General features: G+C 43.1%; 1 protein-coding gene across 1 annotated transcript; it reads left to right on the forward strand.

Moving 5' to 3' along the window:
* The first annotated feature begins 2,248 nt into the window (after nt 1-2,248).
* RPE65 (retinoid isomerohydrolase RPE65) lies at nt 2,249-16,989 on the forward strand. Its single transcript, XM_073357371.1, has 13 exons — nt 2,249-2,327; nt 4,384-4,534; nt 5,871-5,978; nt 6,086-6,227; nt 8,867-9,014; nt 9,374-9,455; nt 9,933-10,065; nt 10,185-10,324; nt 12,234-12,363; nt 14,093-14,207; nt 14,306-14,400; nt 14,505-14,616; nt 16,747-16,989. The coding sequence occupies exons 3-13, from the start codon at nt 5,902-5,904 to the stop codon at nt 16,896-16,898; spliced, it is 1,326 nt and encodes a 441-aa protein (XP_073213472.1). The 5' UTR covers nt 2,249-2,327; nt 4,384-4,534; nt 5,871-5,901; the 3' UTR covers nt 16,899-16,989.
* The last annotated feature ends 1,396 nt before the right edge of the window (nt 16,990-18,385 follow it).

The following is an 18,385-nucleotide window of genomic DNA, read 5'->3' on the forward strand; positions in this document are numbered from 1 at the left end:
CCTGGTCTAGTGCCTGATACACAGACTCCCTGGAGGAGAGAGAGAGAGAGAGAATTCTTTGTCCCTCAGGTGTGCATTGGGAGACTGTTTCCTTGCTGCTCAGATCCAGCAGCGCCATGCACAGAGCCAGTCTTAGTGGTGGTGGTAGTGAAGGGCAGAGCACATTACAGACTGTGTGATTCAAATGCACTCTCTTTCCCTTCTTATTTCTTTGTAATCCATTTCTGCTTGGGAAGGAATTAAGTCTCTGGAAAACATTCAAAGACTTTGTTGTGTGAACAGCAATACAAATAAATAAAGGGTCAGGAGGATTTCAGTGGTGAAAGCAACTTCTGTTCCCTGGTACAAGCTAATTGGTTGGGATGATTTCCTTGAGGCTATAACTCCCTTCAGTGGGACTTACCACTCATATAAATACCCAGCACACAGCTCTGACTTCCACACTCCGCAGTTGGCTCTGGAAAGCTCAAATCCTTGATCAGGGAGAAAATGTCCAGCCAGTGAGTATCCCTACAGGCTTTTCTCTGGACTAGAGACTTGGTGCTTATTATTAATGTAGTAATTGTATTACAATAGCCCCCTGGAGGCTCCGTTCTCAGGCAGGGTCCCTTTTTGTGCGAGGCACAGTACAACCAGAGTAGCAGATCGTTCATGCCCTGAATAGCTTACTTTCTAAGTAGAGGAGAGGACACAGACATGCTGGGGGGGAAGGAAGGCAAGGAAGATAAAGCACATGAGCGGAGGGAGCAATGTAATAGGATGCAAATATCAAGTTAGTGCCACAATTCTTTGATTGCTTGTTTTAAACTTATTTGGTGGAGTTTTGCTGGGAGGGAATTAGCTAACCAGACAGACAAAGGAAGGGAGATGGTACTAAGGGAAGGGAAGCATGGAGGGAGGCTGAAGGGAAGAGACTGTGGGGAAAGGGGGAAGCAAATAGCCAGTCAGCACAGGGGAGAGAGTTTTCACAGTGAAATCCATTGAGTGCTGATGATGCCACCAACTTCTGAAGGTGCTGGCTACAGCTGCTTATCTCTGCTCCTACTGACTGGCTCCTCCCAGGAGATTTTCTTCCCCAAATTCACATGGTTGAAGTGGGGGCGGGGGCCATATGAAGCCTGATATCAGCTCTCCCCTCCTATGGGGAGTATTGGGGGAAGGAGTTACACTGTCTGGCTCTTTCCTCCCTCCTCCATGCTACAGCTGGATCTGCTGGATTTACTAGATACCTGAATTTACCTACCGAGATTATTGCACATAGCATCTTATTGCAGCCTGTTATATTCTCAGAAATGGAAACCCACTTCAGAAGTTGCAGTATATGGGAATAATGCAGCACTCTGCTCTCCAAGGAGCAATGTGATGGTTGTCATAAGCAGGGACTGACAGGGGACCTCCAGAGCTGAAAGCTGAAAGTCCGCAACATGTGCTAAAGAGCCACACTCTAGCAGTTGGCTGTAACAGACGTGCATACTTTGTGGATCAGGCACAGAGGGGGAACGTTACAGTAGCAATGAGAGAGGGTGACCAGGTCCTAGACAGCAGGCTGCACCAGAGTCAGGGAGGAATTTCAGTCTGTGTTTAGGGGTGCAGTATGTTCTGTATGCTAGTTCGGGTGTGCATACTGTTCTGGGGGGTTACAGTTGGGGGGGCAGGAGGATGGTCTGTACCTCTGGATGAGAGGGCAGGGTAGTGCAGTGCAGAGTATAGTCTATATTTAGAGTGCGTTGGACATTGTAGTCTGTACTTGGCAGGAGGAGAATCAAGTGTATGATTTTTAGCCATACACACACATTACAGTTGGCAGCAATTTACCTGAGGCCTGGGAAATGGAACTTGTGACTCTTGGCACTAAAATCACAGCCCACTTCCCTGACCTCAGGGTTTCTCTACCCGTTGCCAATAGTATTACGGCTTTGCCCTGTTGTAGAGCAGCCACCGGGGCCTGAGGCATTCAGAAACGTTAGTTCAGTTCTGATGCCCAGCAGTGAAGGCACATGATGATGCTCACTCTCTTTCTTCAAAGTCTCTGTGTTATTTTTAATCAGTTAATGCAGCTCATCAGGCTTCCCCTCAGGTCCATTCAAACCTTCATTCTTCTGAGGGCCACTGCTTCTCCTCAAGCTGATCGTGCAGCTTTGTTAAGAGTTAGTGTGAGTCAGAAATGATCCCATCTAGAAACAAAGCCCTGTAACTCTGACACATTTCCAGAGCTCTTATGTAAGCTCTCTTAAAACCTTTCAGAATTGAGCACCCAGCTGGTGGATACAAGAAGCTTTTTGAGACTGCGGAGGAATTGGCTGCACCAGTAACTGCTCATGTCACAGGTTTGTACATTTCTAATGCTTTCTTTTCACAATTCCTCGGAATCCAGCACTTCTCCCCAGGGTCAATGAATGCTGCTCATCTGATCCCAGGGTGCTGCACTGTGAGATAAATGGGTTAAACGTGTCACAGGGGCAGGAAGCACAGTGGTCTGTACATCTCAGGGTAGTGGAAGCAGGTGCTTCTGGACAAGCCCAAATTCCTTTTATACCCTGTGCTGTGATCCCATCAGATCTTTTAATCAAGCTGAGTCTTTACCAGGACAGACCTGTAGGAACACCTAACAGCTGAAGAAATAGAACTGACAGTTCCATAGGTCGCACTCTTTTCTGAGAGTCAATACTGAAATAATACATGGCCAAGTATGTTCTTAGGAAGCACTGGAGGTAACATCTTTTGGAGACATAAAACCTGACTTCTTGTGGTCATTAAAGATCCCACGGCATTTTTGTAAGAACAGGGATGGTAACTCTGGTGTCAAACTCCAGCTTTGAAAGCAATGATCTTCCTAAAATTGGCATTTTGCCTATAAATTCCTCTTGCATCTTAACATGTGTGCAGTATACTTCTTCATCTTCTGTCCAGAATTATTGTGTGGTATTCAGGGGTGAAAGTAAGTTAGAGGACCTACCGGTATGTGCAGGGAGCATGGCCTCAACCGGAAGAGGCAGGGCCTTAAATCCCCGGGCCCTTTAAATCTTGATTTAAAGGGCCAGGGCTCCGGCTGCGGTAGTGGTGGCTGGGAGCCTGGGGCCCTTTAAATCACCTCTGAGCTACCAGCTGCAGAGGCGGCTGGGAGCCCCGGGGCTCGGGGGCAATTTAAAGGGCCCAGGGCTCCAGCTGCCACTACCGCAGTGGAGCCCCGGGCCCTTTAAATCACTGAGGAGCCCTGGGCTCCCAGCTGCCACCGTTACCCCAGGGCTCTGGGCTCTGGCAGAGCTTTAAAGGGCCTGGGGCTCCGCTGTGGTAGCAGCTGCCGGAGACCCGAGCCCTTTAAATCCCCGCTGGAGCCCTGCTGCCCGAGCCTTGGGGTAGTGGTGGCCGGGCTCCATTGGGGATTTAAAGGGCCCCAGGGCTCCAGCCGCCACTACCGCCCCAGCCCTTTAAATCCCCGCCAGAGCCCCATCGCCGCTACCCCAGGGCTCAGGCAGCAGGACTCAGACGGGGATTTAAAGGGCCCCGGGGCAGTAGCGGTGGCTGGAGCTCCGGGGCCCTTTAAATTCCCGCCAGAGCCCCACCCCACCCCTACTCCAGGGCTCAGGCAGCAGGGCTCAAGCCGGGATTTAAAGGGCCCCGGGGCAGGGGATAGCAGCGGCTGGAGCTCCCGGGGCCCTTTAAATCCCGGCTGCAGCCCCGCAGCCCCGCCGCCGCTACCCCGGGGCTTTAAATTGTCCTCTCTAAAAACCGGTCCTGGTACGGCGCACCGGCTCTTACCGGTATGCCGTACCGGGGTGTACCGGCTTACTTTCACCTCTGGTGGTATTACTATGCAATCTTAAGTAGTTGCTGTGTTTCACCTTGGAGGAGGCTGGGTTTCAGTGGTGGACAAAGTAATCCCTATATAAAGTTGTACATCAGACTGGTTAGGTTTGTAAGGTGACTTGGAATCCTGTATAATGGAAGATCATTATAATTTTAATTGAGAATTCAGATTCATAGCTCACTCTTCTACTAAATTCTAAGTTCCTTTCATTTTTAAATCTTGAAGAGGAGGTGGAAAGAGATTGGAATTCAATAGATGTTAAAAAAAAAAAATCTTCTACATTAAAAAACAAAATCTGCTCCTTTGCATAATAACAATTTGCTGATTTATTTTGCTCCATACTTGGCTATATTCTAGATATTAAGTCTGCAGAATAAGAAAAAACTGATCTCAGAGATTGTGAGAGCCCAGTTTTCCTTGTGAAAATAAGAGATTAATAAACATAGGGAAAACTCATATTGAAAGAGGAATGGTGCACTTGGAATGTTTATTCTTCTCACATGACCCTTAAGAAAAACCTGTTTTATCTTGGAATTAGCACTCACAAAATTACCTCTTGATTACCTTTCTTATAGGCAGGATTCCCATATGGCTTACAGGCAGTCTGCTTAGATGTGGGCCTGGTTTGTTTGAAGTTGGTTCAGAACCATTTTATCATCTGTTTGATGGCCAAGCACTTCTTCATAAATTTGACTTTAAGGAGGGGCATGTCACATATCATCGCAGGTAAGTGCAAAACATCAAAGCAAATATAAAGAGATAAAATACAAAATGTTAGGGCCATATTCTGCCCTCTGATGCCTGCAGGATTCACCTTGACTTCAAGTCAATTAGCTGATTGTAAAATCTCTAATGCTGGGATTATTATAAATTGTTAATAATGGTAACATCATATTTATGCTTAGCACTAACATAACACTTTCCATTTAAAGATTACAGAATGCATGCATTTTTCAACTGGGTCATTTTACATATAAGAGAACGGGTACAGAAGGAGGTTAAGTAACTTCCTCAAGCTTCCTCAAGTGACAGAGCTAGGACTCATGATTCCCAGTCCCAGGTTTTAATCACTAGACAACTCTGCTTTCCTTTAGTTAACTAAAGTCCTTTATGAAAGTTGTTGCAGTGTCCTACAGCAATGGTCAAAACCCTGTAGTTTAGCCTCTTGTTAGTGCAGAGTTTTGGACCATTAATGTAGAACACTCTTGTAGTTCTTGGGGTTCTGTGCTTGCACCCAAAATGTACTGCCACTTTATATTCAACAAAGTATATAAGTATCTGTTTCAATTTGGTAGGATCAACATTTGTTTCATATTGAAGGTCCAGATACTTGACTGGCATCCAAGCTGATCAATCTAAGATACAAGATGATTAGGGCTGGTTGAAAATTTTCCATTGAAAGATTTTTCAACAGTAGGCATTTTTAGTGGAGAGAGTCTGTTTTCCTTGAAAAGTGTGTGTGTGTGTGTGTGTGTGTGTGTGTGTGTGTGTGTGTGTGTGTGAGAGAGAGAAAACCAAAAACTGAACATTCTATGGATTTTGGTCAGGCAAAATCTGCCAAAAACCAAAAAAGTTCAAATCTTTTTTATTTTAAAAAAGAATTCAGTTTGGGGGTTTGTTTTTTGATGAAATGTTGAGATTTTCCAAGGAAAAAACATCTGTCCAATCCTGAATAGGACATGTGAGCTTCCAAGGAAGACATAACTGATGCCATTCCAGAAAACCACTAAGAAAAGTCTCAAGTCTGCAGTCCTTAGGCAAAATTCCCATTGAAGTCAAAATCTAAGAGGGGTTCCAGCTTTACCTGGTCATCAACTTCCCAGGTGTTTCCCATGTCTGAGCATTTGGGGAGAGAGAGAAGCAGGTTTCAGAGTTATATACTCTCGAGATGTGACATGACCCTCTTGATTGCAGAAATATGTTATGAAACTCAGCTCTTTTAAACTTCACATCGAGTTTCATTTAAATATTTTAGGGATTAGTTGTTGTTTCATTGTATAACACTGTAGCCACTTTTGTCGTCATGTCCATTACATCCCTTCTATTTCTTGGCTTTCTCTAGGTTCATTCGGACTGATGCTTATGTAAGAGCAATGACTGAGAAAAGAATCGTGATAACTGAATTTGGCACCTGTGCTTACCCTGATCCATGCAAGAACATATTTTCCAGGTGACTGAGAGTTGCATGTTGTAAAAGAGTGACATGTTTTCGGTGTTATGGTCTGAAAGCCCCACTGCTAGGATATCATTGATCATTTGTTGACTTTGTTGGCCCAGGTTTTTTTCATACTTCAGAGGTGTGGAGGTGACTGATAATGCTCTGGTCAATGTGTACCCAGTGGGTGAAGATTACTATGCCTGCACGGAGACCAACTTTATCACCAAGATTAACCCAGAGACTTTGGAGACAATCAAGCAGGTAGATATTTATACTTAGTCTTCATTTTATTTGTAATTCCTCCACATTTTTAAACTCTATCAGTAGCACATTACAGAGGGTAAGATCCAAGGTATTACCTGGAATGGGCAGTTTTAAAAAAGATATCAACTAGCTTGATCATTCATTTATTAAAGTGGTTCTGAGGCTTCATGAAAAATGGGACAATGTTCTCTTTACAGCATGCTGCTTACAGCATGCTTGCAGATGAAAATAGCATCTTTGTTTTAAAGAGTTCTGTCTGCTCCTATTATTAATTCCTCCCTTGAAATCAAAGGATTCTATTAAAATCCTGCCTTACAAACTATGACCAAAGTGCATCTTCATGTACAAAGTAGACACTTGTGCAGGTGAGGAGTGTGACTGGGATCCATGACCATGGCTGATGAGAATTGAAAGCCCAACTCTACAGATAACAGCGATGTCCATGGGTCTATTCACAGCAGAAAGCAATATGCCAATCATATTTGCAAGACTGGGCCCTAAGTTAGGTGCATCTGCTATCGATCTGTCTAAGTACTTATACACTGTATTCGCTAAGCACCTCAAATAGCAATGAATTTACCGCACCTCTTTATTATTATTATTAATTATTTATTATTATGGCTGGCTTAAAATTTTCAATTGAAATTGTTTTTCAATGGAAAATTGGGTTTTCACCACAAAATTACTTGTTTCATAAAAATGTGTCTGCTCTCATGGAAAATGTCATTTTATGTCAAAATATTCTGGCCCAAAACCTAAAGTTTTCAGCTGAAAACTGAAAGAGTTTGGCTACAAATGAGCATTGTGGTACCTCATAGAAGCTGTAGTTTGCTCTTCGTGGTCCCATTTCTTCTAGGGGCTGGGATCCCCAGTTGAACTATATCTCTCATAATGCACCATAGCCAGGCACTCCATGTTCCACAGTTCTCCTCACAAAAAAGTGAGACTCTGAGGCGTTATGGGAGATGTAGTCCAGTTTGGGGTTCCAGCCCAAACAGGAGAATAGGGATATGAGGTGCATAGCTCCCATGACATACTACAACCCACATTTGCAGCCAGCATCTTTTGGTTTCCAGTTTTCACCAAAAACTTAAAGCTTTTCCATGGACATTTTGCCTAAAATTAATATTTTTTGTTTGTGTCAAAAATGTTCATGGGGTAAAAAAAACTGGACCTGTTCTATTATCCTCTTTTTGGAGATGGGAAACTGAGACACACACAGACTGAGGCTGGCAATTTTCAAAGGATTCTCAGAGTTGAGTGCTCAAAATCCAATGACATTCAGTGGGTGTTGGGTGCCGTCCTCCCTTCGGTGATTTGTCCACTCAGGAAGTCTGGGGTAGATGTCCCAGTTCAGTGCCTTTATCCCAAGGCCAACCTCCCCAGGGCCGGCTCTAGGCACCAGCTAAGCAAGCTGGTGCCTGGGGCGGTGCTGCTGAAGGGGCGGCACTCCAACTGTTCTTGGGGTGGTACTCTGGCAGCAGCCCTGGTGGCAATTCAGTGGCAGCACCTCTCCGTTGTTTCCCGCATCGGCAATTCGGCGGCGACTCTTCTGACTCCCGTCTCGCCGTCAGCAGCAATTTGCCGACAGCTCCCTCCGATGTTCCTGTTCTCTCCAGCGGCGGTGTATTCGTCAGGTTTTTTTTTTTTTTGGCTGCTTGGGACGCCAGAAAACGTAGAGCCGGCCCTGAGCCTCCCTATAGGACCTATTTGAGTAGCATGGCAATGAAGACATAGCTAGTGAGCATTCCTTAGTATGAGCCAGTGACTGCCATGGAGCCATGTGCTAATGGTGTCCCAGTGGTCTGGTAACAGGGCAAAATGTTCACTGGACACACAATTGCACTGCCTGTCTCTGGCCCCCCAAGTGGAGCCATCATTGTGCTTATTGGCTTGCTGTCTATTTTGCCAGGATACTTGGTTTTTGTAATGGCTGTCAAAAGAACAATATTCCTGTGCAGCCTCCTGAAAATCTGAGTGCATGAGCTGATGCAGACTTTGCAGACTCTGGAAAGTAGCACCAGAGTTCAAGGTGAAGGGAGCTGCTTTAATCTTTGACATTACAATCAGGTACCCTCACAACCATTTATACCACTGCAGCATGGAAGTATGAGCACACCTCCATTTTCACTCTCTTCTGGCACTCCATTCTACCCAATCCCCAATTTAGCTCATAAAGGGACTACAGCAGGGTACAATTCACATTTCTATGTCAAGGCCGAAAAATTGAATCTAGTGTGTTGTTTCTTTGATCAGAGCTAGAGGTTTTGGGAAGGATTCTGATCCCCCAAGTGGAGGAATGCAGAACTGTCTCTAACCTGAATGCCACCTTCAACAGCTTGCCCGTGAGACATCCAAGCTGTTTTTTATTTTAAACTCTTTCCCTTTGGACCCAACAGTTCTACATACAGAGTTCCTCTTGACTTAAATGGGAGTTGTGTGCATGCCATTGCTGCTATTTCTCTAAATATTTGTAGGTAATTTACCTAGAGGTGTGAAACGAGAACATTCCTTACCTAAAATAACAGGACACTCCCAAGCCAAGTATTTCATTACATTCATAATGATAAGTAAATACCTCCTCCAGAAAAGCTTGTGATTCACCCCAAGTCACCTCTCTCTCTCTCATTCTTCAGGTGGACCTTTGCAAATATGTTTCAATCAATGGCTTGACTGCTCACCCCCATATTGAAAATGATGGGACGGTTTATAACATCGGCAACTGCTTTGGAAAAAATTTTGCAATTGCCTACAATATTGTAAGGATCCCTCCACTGCAAGCAGGTTAGTTTATGTATTGCTTAAAAGCAATGTCTGTGCCCTTCAGACATTCATGCTGTAGAAATCCCTTCAGGTGCCGAATTAATCTGTCACCTTTGAACGTTGCATCATTTTTCAGTATTCAGATGATTTTTTTATTTGATTTTTTTTCTTTTCTGTCCCTTCCTTATCTAACTAAAAATTTTTATAAGAAACTTTTTACAGATGTTGTTCTTTAAAAAGACAGTACATGTTATTTTCAGAAAAGAATACTTCTTGTGTTAAAGGCCAAAAACCTTCCTAGCTAACATTTTGTTGCATTGGGTTACTGAGCCATTCTTGGGGCTGCTTCCATAATCATTTAAATACTATTTTTATTTCAGACAAGAAAGATCCAATGAACAAGTCCAATGTGGTTGTGCAGTTTCCTTGCAGCGATAGATTTAAACCCTCGTATGTGCACAGGTAAATTGTAGGCCATTTCTTTCAACAGCACAGTGAAATATATAAACCAGTTCTGTATGCAGAAAAGTGAGACTTTTTCTTGCTGTGAAACCTGTATTTCATACCTTTGAGCCACATTTGAAAACAGCCATTTCTAGCAGAGAACCCACTGTCATTTATACAAATAACACAAAAGGTACAACTGTCCTGTAATGTGGACAGATATAGTTTGCACAATGTTTGATTGTTTTTTTTTAAACTGGTTTATTCAAACATTCTTTCTGTTTTATACATGGGAAGCAAAACTGCTAAGCATGCAGTAAACACCAGCTAACATTAAGAATCTGCAGAAATCAGGAGGATTATGTTCCAATAACATTAAACTGACTTTTAAATGCAGCAGCCACTATTTGACAAGCCACCATTCTGTGTATAAACATACTTTTGTCAGAAATCACCACAAACAAACTTACAAGCTCCTACTGTATTTCTGAACAGCTTTGGGCTGACTCCAAACTATATAGTGTTTGTGGAAACACCAGTGAAAATTAACCTGCTCAAATTCCTTTCTTCTTGGAGTCTGTGGGGAGCCAACTACATGGATTGCTTTGAGTCTAATGAAACCATGGGGGTAAGTGAAATTGCATTGCACTGTTACATACTGGGCTTCTAAATGAGAGGTTGTGTCATGGTAAATATACCTTCACTATTTCTCATGTACGAAAAGCAAAATGCTTCTTTGTTTTCCAGGTCTGGCTTCATGTAGCAGATAAAAAAAAAGGAAAGTACCTCAATATCAAATATAGGACCTCGGCCTTTAACCTCTTCCATCACATTAACACCTATGAAGACAATGGATTTCTTATTGTGGATCTCTGCACCTGGAAGGGGTATGTGAGAGCGCTCGAGTGATTGCCCACAGGGCTATTTGTAAATACAGTCTAGAAATGTGCTGAGAGAAATCGTGTATTGAGAAGGCAATGGGATGGGCAACCTAGTGGGTCTTTCCTATATCTAATTGCTATGATTCTGGGCCTGACTCTCTGTGATTGACATTAGTGAGATTTTTGTCATTGTCTTCAATCAGAGTACGATTGTACCCCAGGAATGGATGGATGATTTTGTCATCCAAGGCTATAAATCCATTCTGACTGAAAAAATACCTGGCTGGTCTGGATAATCCAGCAGCAAGTTTGTTTTCTAAGGAACCAGGGATAACCACTACACTAAGGGTATGTCTACACTGGAAATGCAAGTCAACCTATATTAAGTAGAGTTAAAGCCACTGCAGTAATTATTGTGGTAGTGCATATCCACACTACCTTCCTTGGGTTGGTGGTGCACGTCCTCACAACGAGCATTTCCACCGACCTAAGAAGGGCAGTGTGAGGAGCTGAGAGCCCTGCCAGGAGCCCAGCTGCCCCACAGGCTCCCGGGCTCCTGGAAGGCTGCCTTCCCCTCCCCTACCCCCCGTCTGGTCCCAGTTGGGAGCGGGGAGAGCTGCCCAGTGCTTTTCCCCTCCCTGTTCCCTGCTGGAAGCTGCCCCAGGCTTCTTGCCCCCAAGGAGTGGGGTCTAGCTGCCCTGGCTTTTTGGGCTTCCCATGCCCCCCACTGGCTTCCCACCAGGAGCAGGGCAGGCTTGTCAATTTCATGGCTCATCTAGCCATGAAATTGACAAGGCTGCCTGACTCCCAGCAGGCAGGGAGGTCTGAAGCCCCAGCTGCCTTATGTCATCCTAACTGTGTAGTGTAGACCAGCCCTTAATAATTTTGACCTGGAAGTATCTAACTGTAATCAGTTTTAAAGCACAAAGCTAAAGTGACATCTGCTCATAAAGTACTGCCATGCTGTGATCTGGTTAAGGGAAATAAGTTGGCAGACTCTTAATTTTTTTTTTTAATGTATTTATTTATTTATTTATTTTTGTTCAAACTAAAAAATAACTTGGTTTCAGGGAAAATGTTAATTTTTAAAAGCAAAATATTATTTTCCTGAAAGTAATTAGAATGTTGTGGCTATGTGACTGTTTCCTTACAATACGTAAAAAATCTTTCTTTTTTGACATCTGTTCCTGCAGGGGAAACACAGCCCCGGCACTCAGCTATTAGCAGTGAAGTAAGGCTCTGATCCCCCAAGCTGACCCTCAAGTGGAAATGGGATATGTCTGTGGGGAATCAGCTTCTAGGGTCAGGGTTTAAAGCAGGACCTGATTTTCAACTATCTGCTTTCAGAATGTTCATACTGATCACTTTTGGTTTACACAGATATTCAGTTACTAGTGTGTGTGGAGGATTTTGTGAAGTTTTAATAACTGATTTACCAACGCTTTCAGTTCATTGTTAGCTTTAGTAAATGGTATTAATTGTTGAAATACCTCTGCTACTGCTAGTCCGATGGGCACAAGTCTGGATTAATTTTCTTAGGGTGATAGGCAATAGTCACAGAAATACAGAAATAAATCTGTCAGCATAGACTTTAACTTTCCAGCAGTGATTCTGCACCATGGACACTCAAAACTTCATGGTGACACCAAGTGCAAAAGTGGGATTCTCCTGCTCCAAAATCAGCTAACTGTATGGAGCCTGTGACATGCAGCTGAACAGTTCTTAATTCCGTCCAGTAGAGGGCAGTGTTGTGCACACACAACTCTTCCCCCAAAGAACACTGCATCAGGAGCCCTATCAGACCTTCCTATTCACTTGTTGCAGGTGTGGGAATGAACAGATGCATTTTGAACTCTTCTCTCTAAAATGACACACAATTGTTCTGGTTCTTATTTCTGATTCTGTCTTTGTGCAGGTTTGAGTTTGTTTACAATTATCTGTACTTAGCCAATTTGCGGTCCAATTGGGAAGAAGTGAAGAAACATGCAGAAAAAGCTCCTCAGCCTGAAGCTCGCAGATATGTCCTTCCCTTAAACATTGACAAGGTAACAGTTTGACTAGGCTATGCACATCTGGAAGTTTAACTACATTCAGTTCTCTGAAATGCTACAGCCTGCATGGCTCCTGCAAATCTGTTGCAGACTGTTTCCCGTGTAACTTAGTTTAAATTTCTTTTGAAGGAAAAACCCCTTAAAAATCTGTCTTCATAGAAATAGAAAACCACCCATAACTTTCTAACAGTGTCTGTCCCACAGAAAGTTCCCATGTATTGCTTTCCAAGATAGAGAAGTGCAAGGTGTAAGTGCAGTTCTTCTATGATAGGGTGGTTTCCAGGAGCTGTAGTGTGTTGATTGGAGGTGGGTGAATAATTTGTCAGCCATCTTGTTTGCTAGCGCATTTGCAGAGAGCAGACACGGCTGGAGTGAACTTTCTGGATGAAATCCATTCCCTGCCCCTGGTCTGGTGTTGGGATTCTGACACATGACCAGCCTCAACACAAGGTTTGTGGCCTCTGAATTTACAGACCAAGCAGCCTGTGTTGAACAAGTTTATCCTACTGCTCCCTTCTAAGCTACTATATTCAGAGAAGCAGCAGAGAGGTGCTGGAACAATTTTTATAGTGGGGGGGTGCTGAGAACCTTTTAACCAAACTGTAAATCTTGAATCTAATGGAAACCACTTTAAGCCAGGGGTTGCAGCTGCACCCTAAGTTCCAGCACCTACGGCTGCAGAGCTAATTTCCCTGGCAAACAGAGTGCCGAGGTCCATTGTGCATCTGCTCCTCCTGTGGCCCCCACCCTACTTAGATTTTGTAAAGCAGGGGCCCTTACATTTCACCCTTATAGTTCTAGATGATTTTTAAAACTAATCTTTGCTCTCAATCCTGCCTGTGTTGAGAACAGACCGGGGTGACACTTCCAACGAAGTAAATTGGCCTAAAAGCAGCGAATTTCAGTGGCACTATATATCATACACCTCATATAATTTAATTAAAATATACATGTACATATGTTAGCAGTTAATTACCTCAGGATAACTTTAGGGAATATTTTCAAGAAGAATTAGGCCCGTGTTCCATTGCCTTTCAGTGAACATTGGGTACCTAACTTCTCTTTGTTAAACCTCTTCCCTAAGGACCAGCGGCCTGATTCTGATCTCATGCCAATGTAAATCCATTGGTTCCTGATTCACACTTAATTAACAGACCAAAATTTGGCCCCAGGTTTCTCTCTTTGTTTTCATTCTTTTAAGGAAAACAAAATGTGGATTTTGCTCATGATCAGATATAGTGCAGCAGAGCCTCCCAAATTTACACTAGCTAATGGGAAACCCATGTAAATTTGCGAGTTGTGAAAATGAGCCAGTAAATCCCAATTGAAAAGTCAAGGATACTGAACTGCAGGTTGTACTTTGCTTATTTGTTTTGGGAACTATATCTTAGTTTCAATTATGTCCTGAGACTTCATAGTATGCTGGGAAACATACAGCTATATGTTTTGTAAAACTAACAAAATCTTGTGGAGATGAGCTCTCATCAAAGCACCTTGCCGTTAAGTGTTAACTGAGAAATGGGAAGAGACAGCCATTTTGTGTAGGTGAATTATAAATTTTGCTGCTTAGCAAGGTTCTGCTGTACATCACTAACTGCATTGCTGGTGTTCAAAGAAAATAAATATTAGACAGGGTGTGGTGCAAAAGTACAGAAAATAAACAGAGTTTGGAATTGCAGTTGTTCCTTTGTTCCTCAAAAGTGGTTGCTTCTCTTTGTTCTAGGCCGACACAGGTAAGAATTTGGTCACCTTGCCCTACACAACAGCAACTGCAACTCTGCACAGTGATGAAACAATCTGGCTGGAACCAGAGATTCTTTTCTCTGGGGCTCGCCAAGGTAAGATGTTAAATCTGAACCTCAGCCATAGGCAGCAAAAGGAGTTTACTAAATCCGAAACCCACTAATCCCAGAAAATGTGTGCTCTCATTTTCTAGCCTTTGAGTTTCCACAAATCAATTATAAGAAATATGCTGGAAAACCCTATACATATACGTATGGCCTTGGATTGAATCACTTTGTTCCAGACAGGGTAACTATTGATATTCTAATGAGGACATGTTTGATTTAAGGCATGTTATCTTAAGACAAAATTAACAAGGAGCCGTACTGAGATGATTTTTCTCCCCTTTGCAGCTTTGTAAGCTGAATGTTAAAACGAAAGAGACTTGGGTGTGGCAGGAACCAGATTCATACCCATCAGAGCCTATCTTTGTTTCACATCCAGACGCCCTGGAAGAGGACGATGGTAAACGATCTTAGGTTATGTTTACTTTTGCTCAATTAGATTCTTTTATAAGTTTGAATCCACTGACCCAGGGACCCAGAGCTATCTTGAATGCCAAGTCCTTTAGATGGACAGGCAATAAATTGCCAAGTGAGAGTGGTTTTCATTACTGTGAAGCAGAACTGTCTAAAACAATTGGGAGGACTTTCTGAATATAGAACAGAGGCCAAGACTGACGAAGCAAGAGTTTGAGGGTATTGTGAATTTGTCCCTCCTCTTGAGCATTTCTATCAGGCATTACAATATTAGACGCAATTCCAATAGAGTTTTATGAAAGCATAAACGTAAGAACAAATGTTGGTTTAGTCTTAATGTTGGGGGAGGAGTGAATTTCGTGGTTGCGTCAGTGTAGGATGAAGAGCACCAGTTTGCACAAAGCATAGTGCAAGCTGGCTCTGGGCAGCTGCACTCTTGTGCACCAATACTGAGCGTGAGCAGCAGCACGCGTAAAGGTAAGGAGCTATCCCAATGGTTTCCTGTATCATCCTGTCTCCCAAAATATGGTTAAAAGACATTGGGTGAAATCCTGACCCCCCTGAAGTCAACAGCTAAACCTCCCATTGACTTAGTGGGTGAAATTTTGATTCCATTTATGTGCTCAATTCACAAAAGCACTTACGCATATCCTTAACTGCTATTTACTTAAATGGAACTTAAGCACACTCTTGCATGCTTTCTGGCATTAGGTGAACATTGACTCTGGTTCAGTGCTTACATTTTTACAGTCTTTGTCCCAAGACTTTTGACATTGTTCTTTGATGCTGCAGCAACTGTCTCTGCCCTCACGAGTCACTGATCATTTTTTGGTACCTTAGTGACTCTGTTTTCCATGTTTTTTTTTTCAGATTCAATTTTTTCAGATTTTTTTTTCTTTGCACCAGGTGCTTGTTTCTCATGTTCCAGCACTCCTGTGGCACTCTGCTGTCAGCATGTGGGCTTAATGTACCAGTGCCTGAGTTTAAGGACACTGTCAGCAGTTCCTGCCACTTGTATGGAGGCAGATTGAAAATCAGTGAAGAGGGCTAGTTGGACTCAACGGAGTGATAGGCAGAAGGGAATAGGGCCCTCTCCTGTCTCATGCTCTACCCTACTTTGAGTGGCTGCTAAAAAAAAAAAAATCTTAAGAGGTAGGGGAGTTCTGCCCATCTCACACGTCAGCCCAGAAGTGAAGATCAGAAAAGTAGAATTAAAGTAGGGCTATGACTTTGTAACGGAGATCATGGAAGTCACGGAATCCATGACTTCCAGAGACCTCCATGACTTGAGCCCCCGGCGCCTGGGAGCTGCAGGGTCCCCGCCAACCTTGGTGACTGGAAACTTCAGGCCCAAGCTCCCAGCAGCAGAGGGCAGCAGGCGTGCCCCGCAGCTCCCAGTCACTGCGGGTGGCAGGAGTGCTGTGCAGCTCCCGGTCCTGCAGGTGGTGGGGGTGCCTGGGATCATGGAGCACCACAGCCAACAGAGGTGCCCTGGAGCTCCGAGCCAGAGCCACTGCAGGTGGCGGGAGTCCCCTGAGCTTGGAGTTACCAGTGGCATGCATTTTGTCATGCATATTTTTAGTAAAAGTCACAGATAGGTCACTGTCTTCTGTGAATTTTTCTTTATTGCCCATGACCTGGCCGTGACTTACTAAAAATATGTGTGACAGAAATCTTAGCCTTACTTCTAGGGCAAATAATTTTCCCTTTCTACTTCTAATGTGATATGAACTCTGAGGGTCAGTTGTCACAGGATCTTGCAATATCATTTTTATGGTCATCTTTAGAATAAAGCCCTGCTTTTAAAACATTTTATACACTGGGCTGGAGCTGCCATGCTATAGCGAACCTGCCTCAGAAATCCAAAAAGCACTGGGTTATTGGAAAAGCAAGTAAAAATCCAGAATGCTTTCTGAAGAGGAAAAGCCTTTTCCTTTCAATAGCAGTTTCATGGCCTCCATGCTTTTAGTAATAGCTGTGCTCTGCCAGGATTCTGGAAGTAACTGATAGTTCTGCCACTTGGAGGTTAGTGGGTGTCCAAGTGAGAGCCTAGTGAGTTACCTTGAAGGCCATGTGCTTTTTGTTGATATAAATCATATTTACTTCTGCTTGCTAGGTGTCGTTCTGAGTGTGATTGTTAACCCTGGAGCAGGACAGAAGCCTGCCTATCTACTGATACTGAATGCAAAGGATATGAGTGAAGTTGCCAGAGCTGAAGTGGAGATGAATATTCCTGTTACCTTCCATGGAACGTTCATAAGATTGTGACTATTCTCTTCAGTGTACTTATTGTAATTTGCTTTTTTGACTTTGAAAAGATACATTTCTAGTTACAAAAACTCAAATATTCTATGTTCCTTCAGTGTCTTTGATTTGTAAAACTCATTAAGACTGAGCATTTCATTTTTCTTGATGTTTGCGGTATTGTTTTCTAGCTGTGTTGGTCCCAGAATTTAGAGAGACATGGTGGACTATATAATATCCTTCACTGGACATCTTCTGTCAGCGAAAGAGACAAGCTTTCAAGCTGCACAGCACTCTTTAGGTCTGGGAAAGGTGCTCTGAGTGTCTCGGACCTAAAGAAGTACTGTGCAGCTTGAAAACTTGTCTCTACCAACAGAAGTTGGTCCAATAAAAGATATTACCTCCCAGTCTCTCACTTTTCTTGATGGTCACTTAAGTATTCTCTCATCAGATTTTTCAGCCTTGCAAAATCATCAACAGGATTTTAAAACAAGCAGCATTGAGCATTTTAAAACTAACTCTGTAAAGAACCTTTCTTTAAACTTTGGGGCAGAGATGCACTTGCAACAGTACTATGTGAAATTCAGTGTGTTGTAGAGTCTAAACATCAGTGGAACAAGCTGGAGTGTCTTCTAATGACTTTGAGGAGGCTATTTTATCCTGTATAAAAATGTATTGATTTGACTCAATTCCAGTTCACTGTATTAGCTTTTTAAAACCCAATGTTTGAGTGGGGCCACCATAAACTCATTCAAGTTGACTACTATCCTTCCTGGGGCTGTTTTTGAGAACCAGGATCCATCTATGAGACAGTAAGTCCATGGCTTTGAGAGACACCATTTTCTCCATTGATGACACACTCACTCCAAAGAAATTTTGCAAGATGCAGCCAACAAAGTAACAGTTCATGTCCCAACTGCACCCTTCAGTTAAGGAGCAAGTCCCCTTTCCAAACATATAGCAGCCAGAAGCAGTTAAATATGAAAGAAAATCCCCCCCCTCTCAGCTTTTCTCCGAATTTAGGGAGCAGAACCTTCCAAATACTGCATGTAGCAGGATGTTTGCATAAGTGACCAAGATCAAAATCCAAACTTAAAGGAAGTTTGGACTTAAATATTGACCACTTGCTTGCCAGGGTGAAAGTACTCTTATGACTCTCAAAAGTCCTGCCAGCCTCCAAATCCAAATTTAAAATAATGATGTGCCCAGTCAGCTAAGCTCAGTGTTTGTATTTGATGCAAAGATCCAGAAGGCTATATGAAGAATAAAGCTGTTACAGTTCATAACTGACAGACTTACTAGCAGCCAGCCTCTGGGTAAAATGGCATTATTTGACACTGAATTCATGGAATTCTATGCCAGAGCTGACAAGACAGTTATGTTACATAATTAATAGTATTCTTGTTATTTAAACATTGTTTAAATTTTATTTTGCTGTTAATATTCCAGCTTTAATATTACTTTTTCAGACCCTGAGCTGAAGTAATATTGTCTGTTAAAGCTTTGTTATC

This window comes from Lepidochelys kempii, chromosome 8 (assembly GCF_965140265.1).
Source record: "Lepidochelys kempii isolate rLepKem1 chromosome 8, rLepKem1.hap2, whole genome shotgun sequence".
Lineage (NCBI taxonomy): Eukaryota > Metazoa > Chordata > Testudines > Cheloniidae > Lepidochelys > Lepidochelys kempii.

What these genes read in the sequence shown, in the direction of transcription:
- RPE65 (XM_073357371.1), top strand. Translation starts at nt 5,902, where the DNA reads ATGACTGAGAAAAGAATCGTGATAACTGAATTTGGCACCTGTGCTTAC. An exon ending in AGTCTAATGAAACCATGGGG is followed by an intron (nt 10,066 to 10,184) that starts GTAAGTGAAATT and finishes TTTGTTTTCCAG; the next exon opens with GTCTGGCTTCATGTAGCAGA. An exon ending in TTTCTCTGGGGCTCGCCAAG is followed by an intron (nt 14,208 to 14,305) that starts GTAAGATGTTAA and finishes CTCATTTTCTAG; the next exon opens with CCTTTGAGTTTCCACAAATC.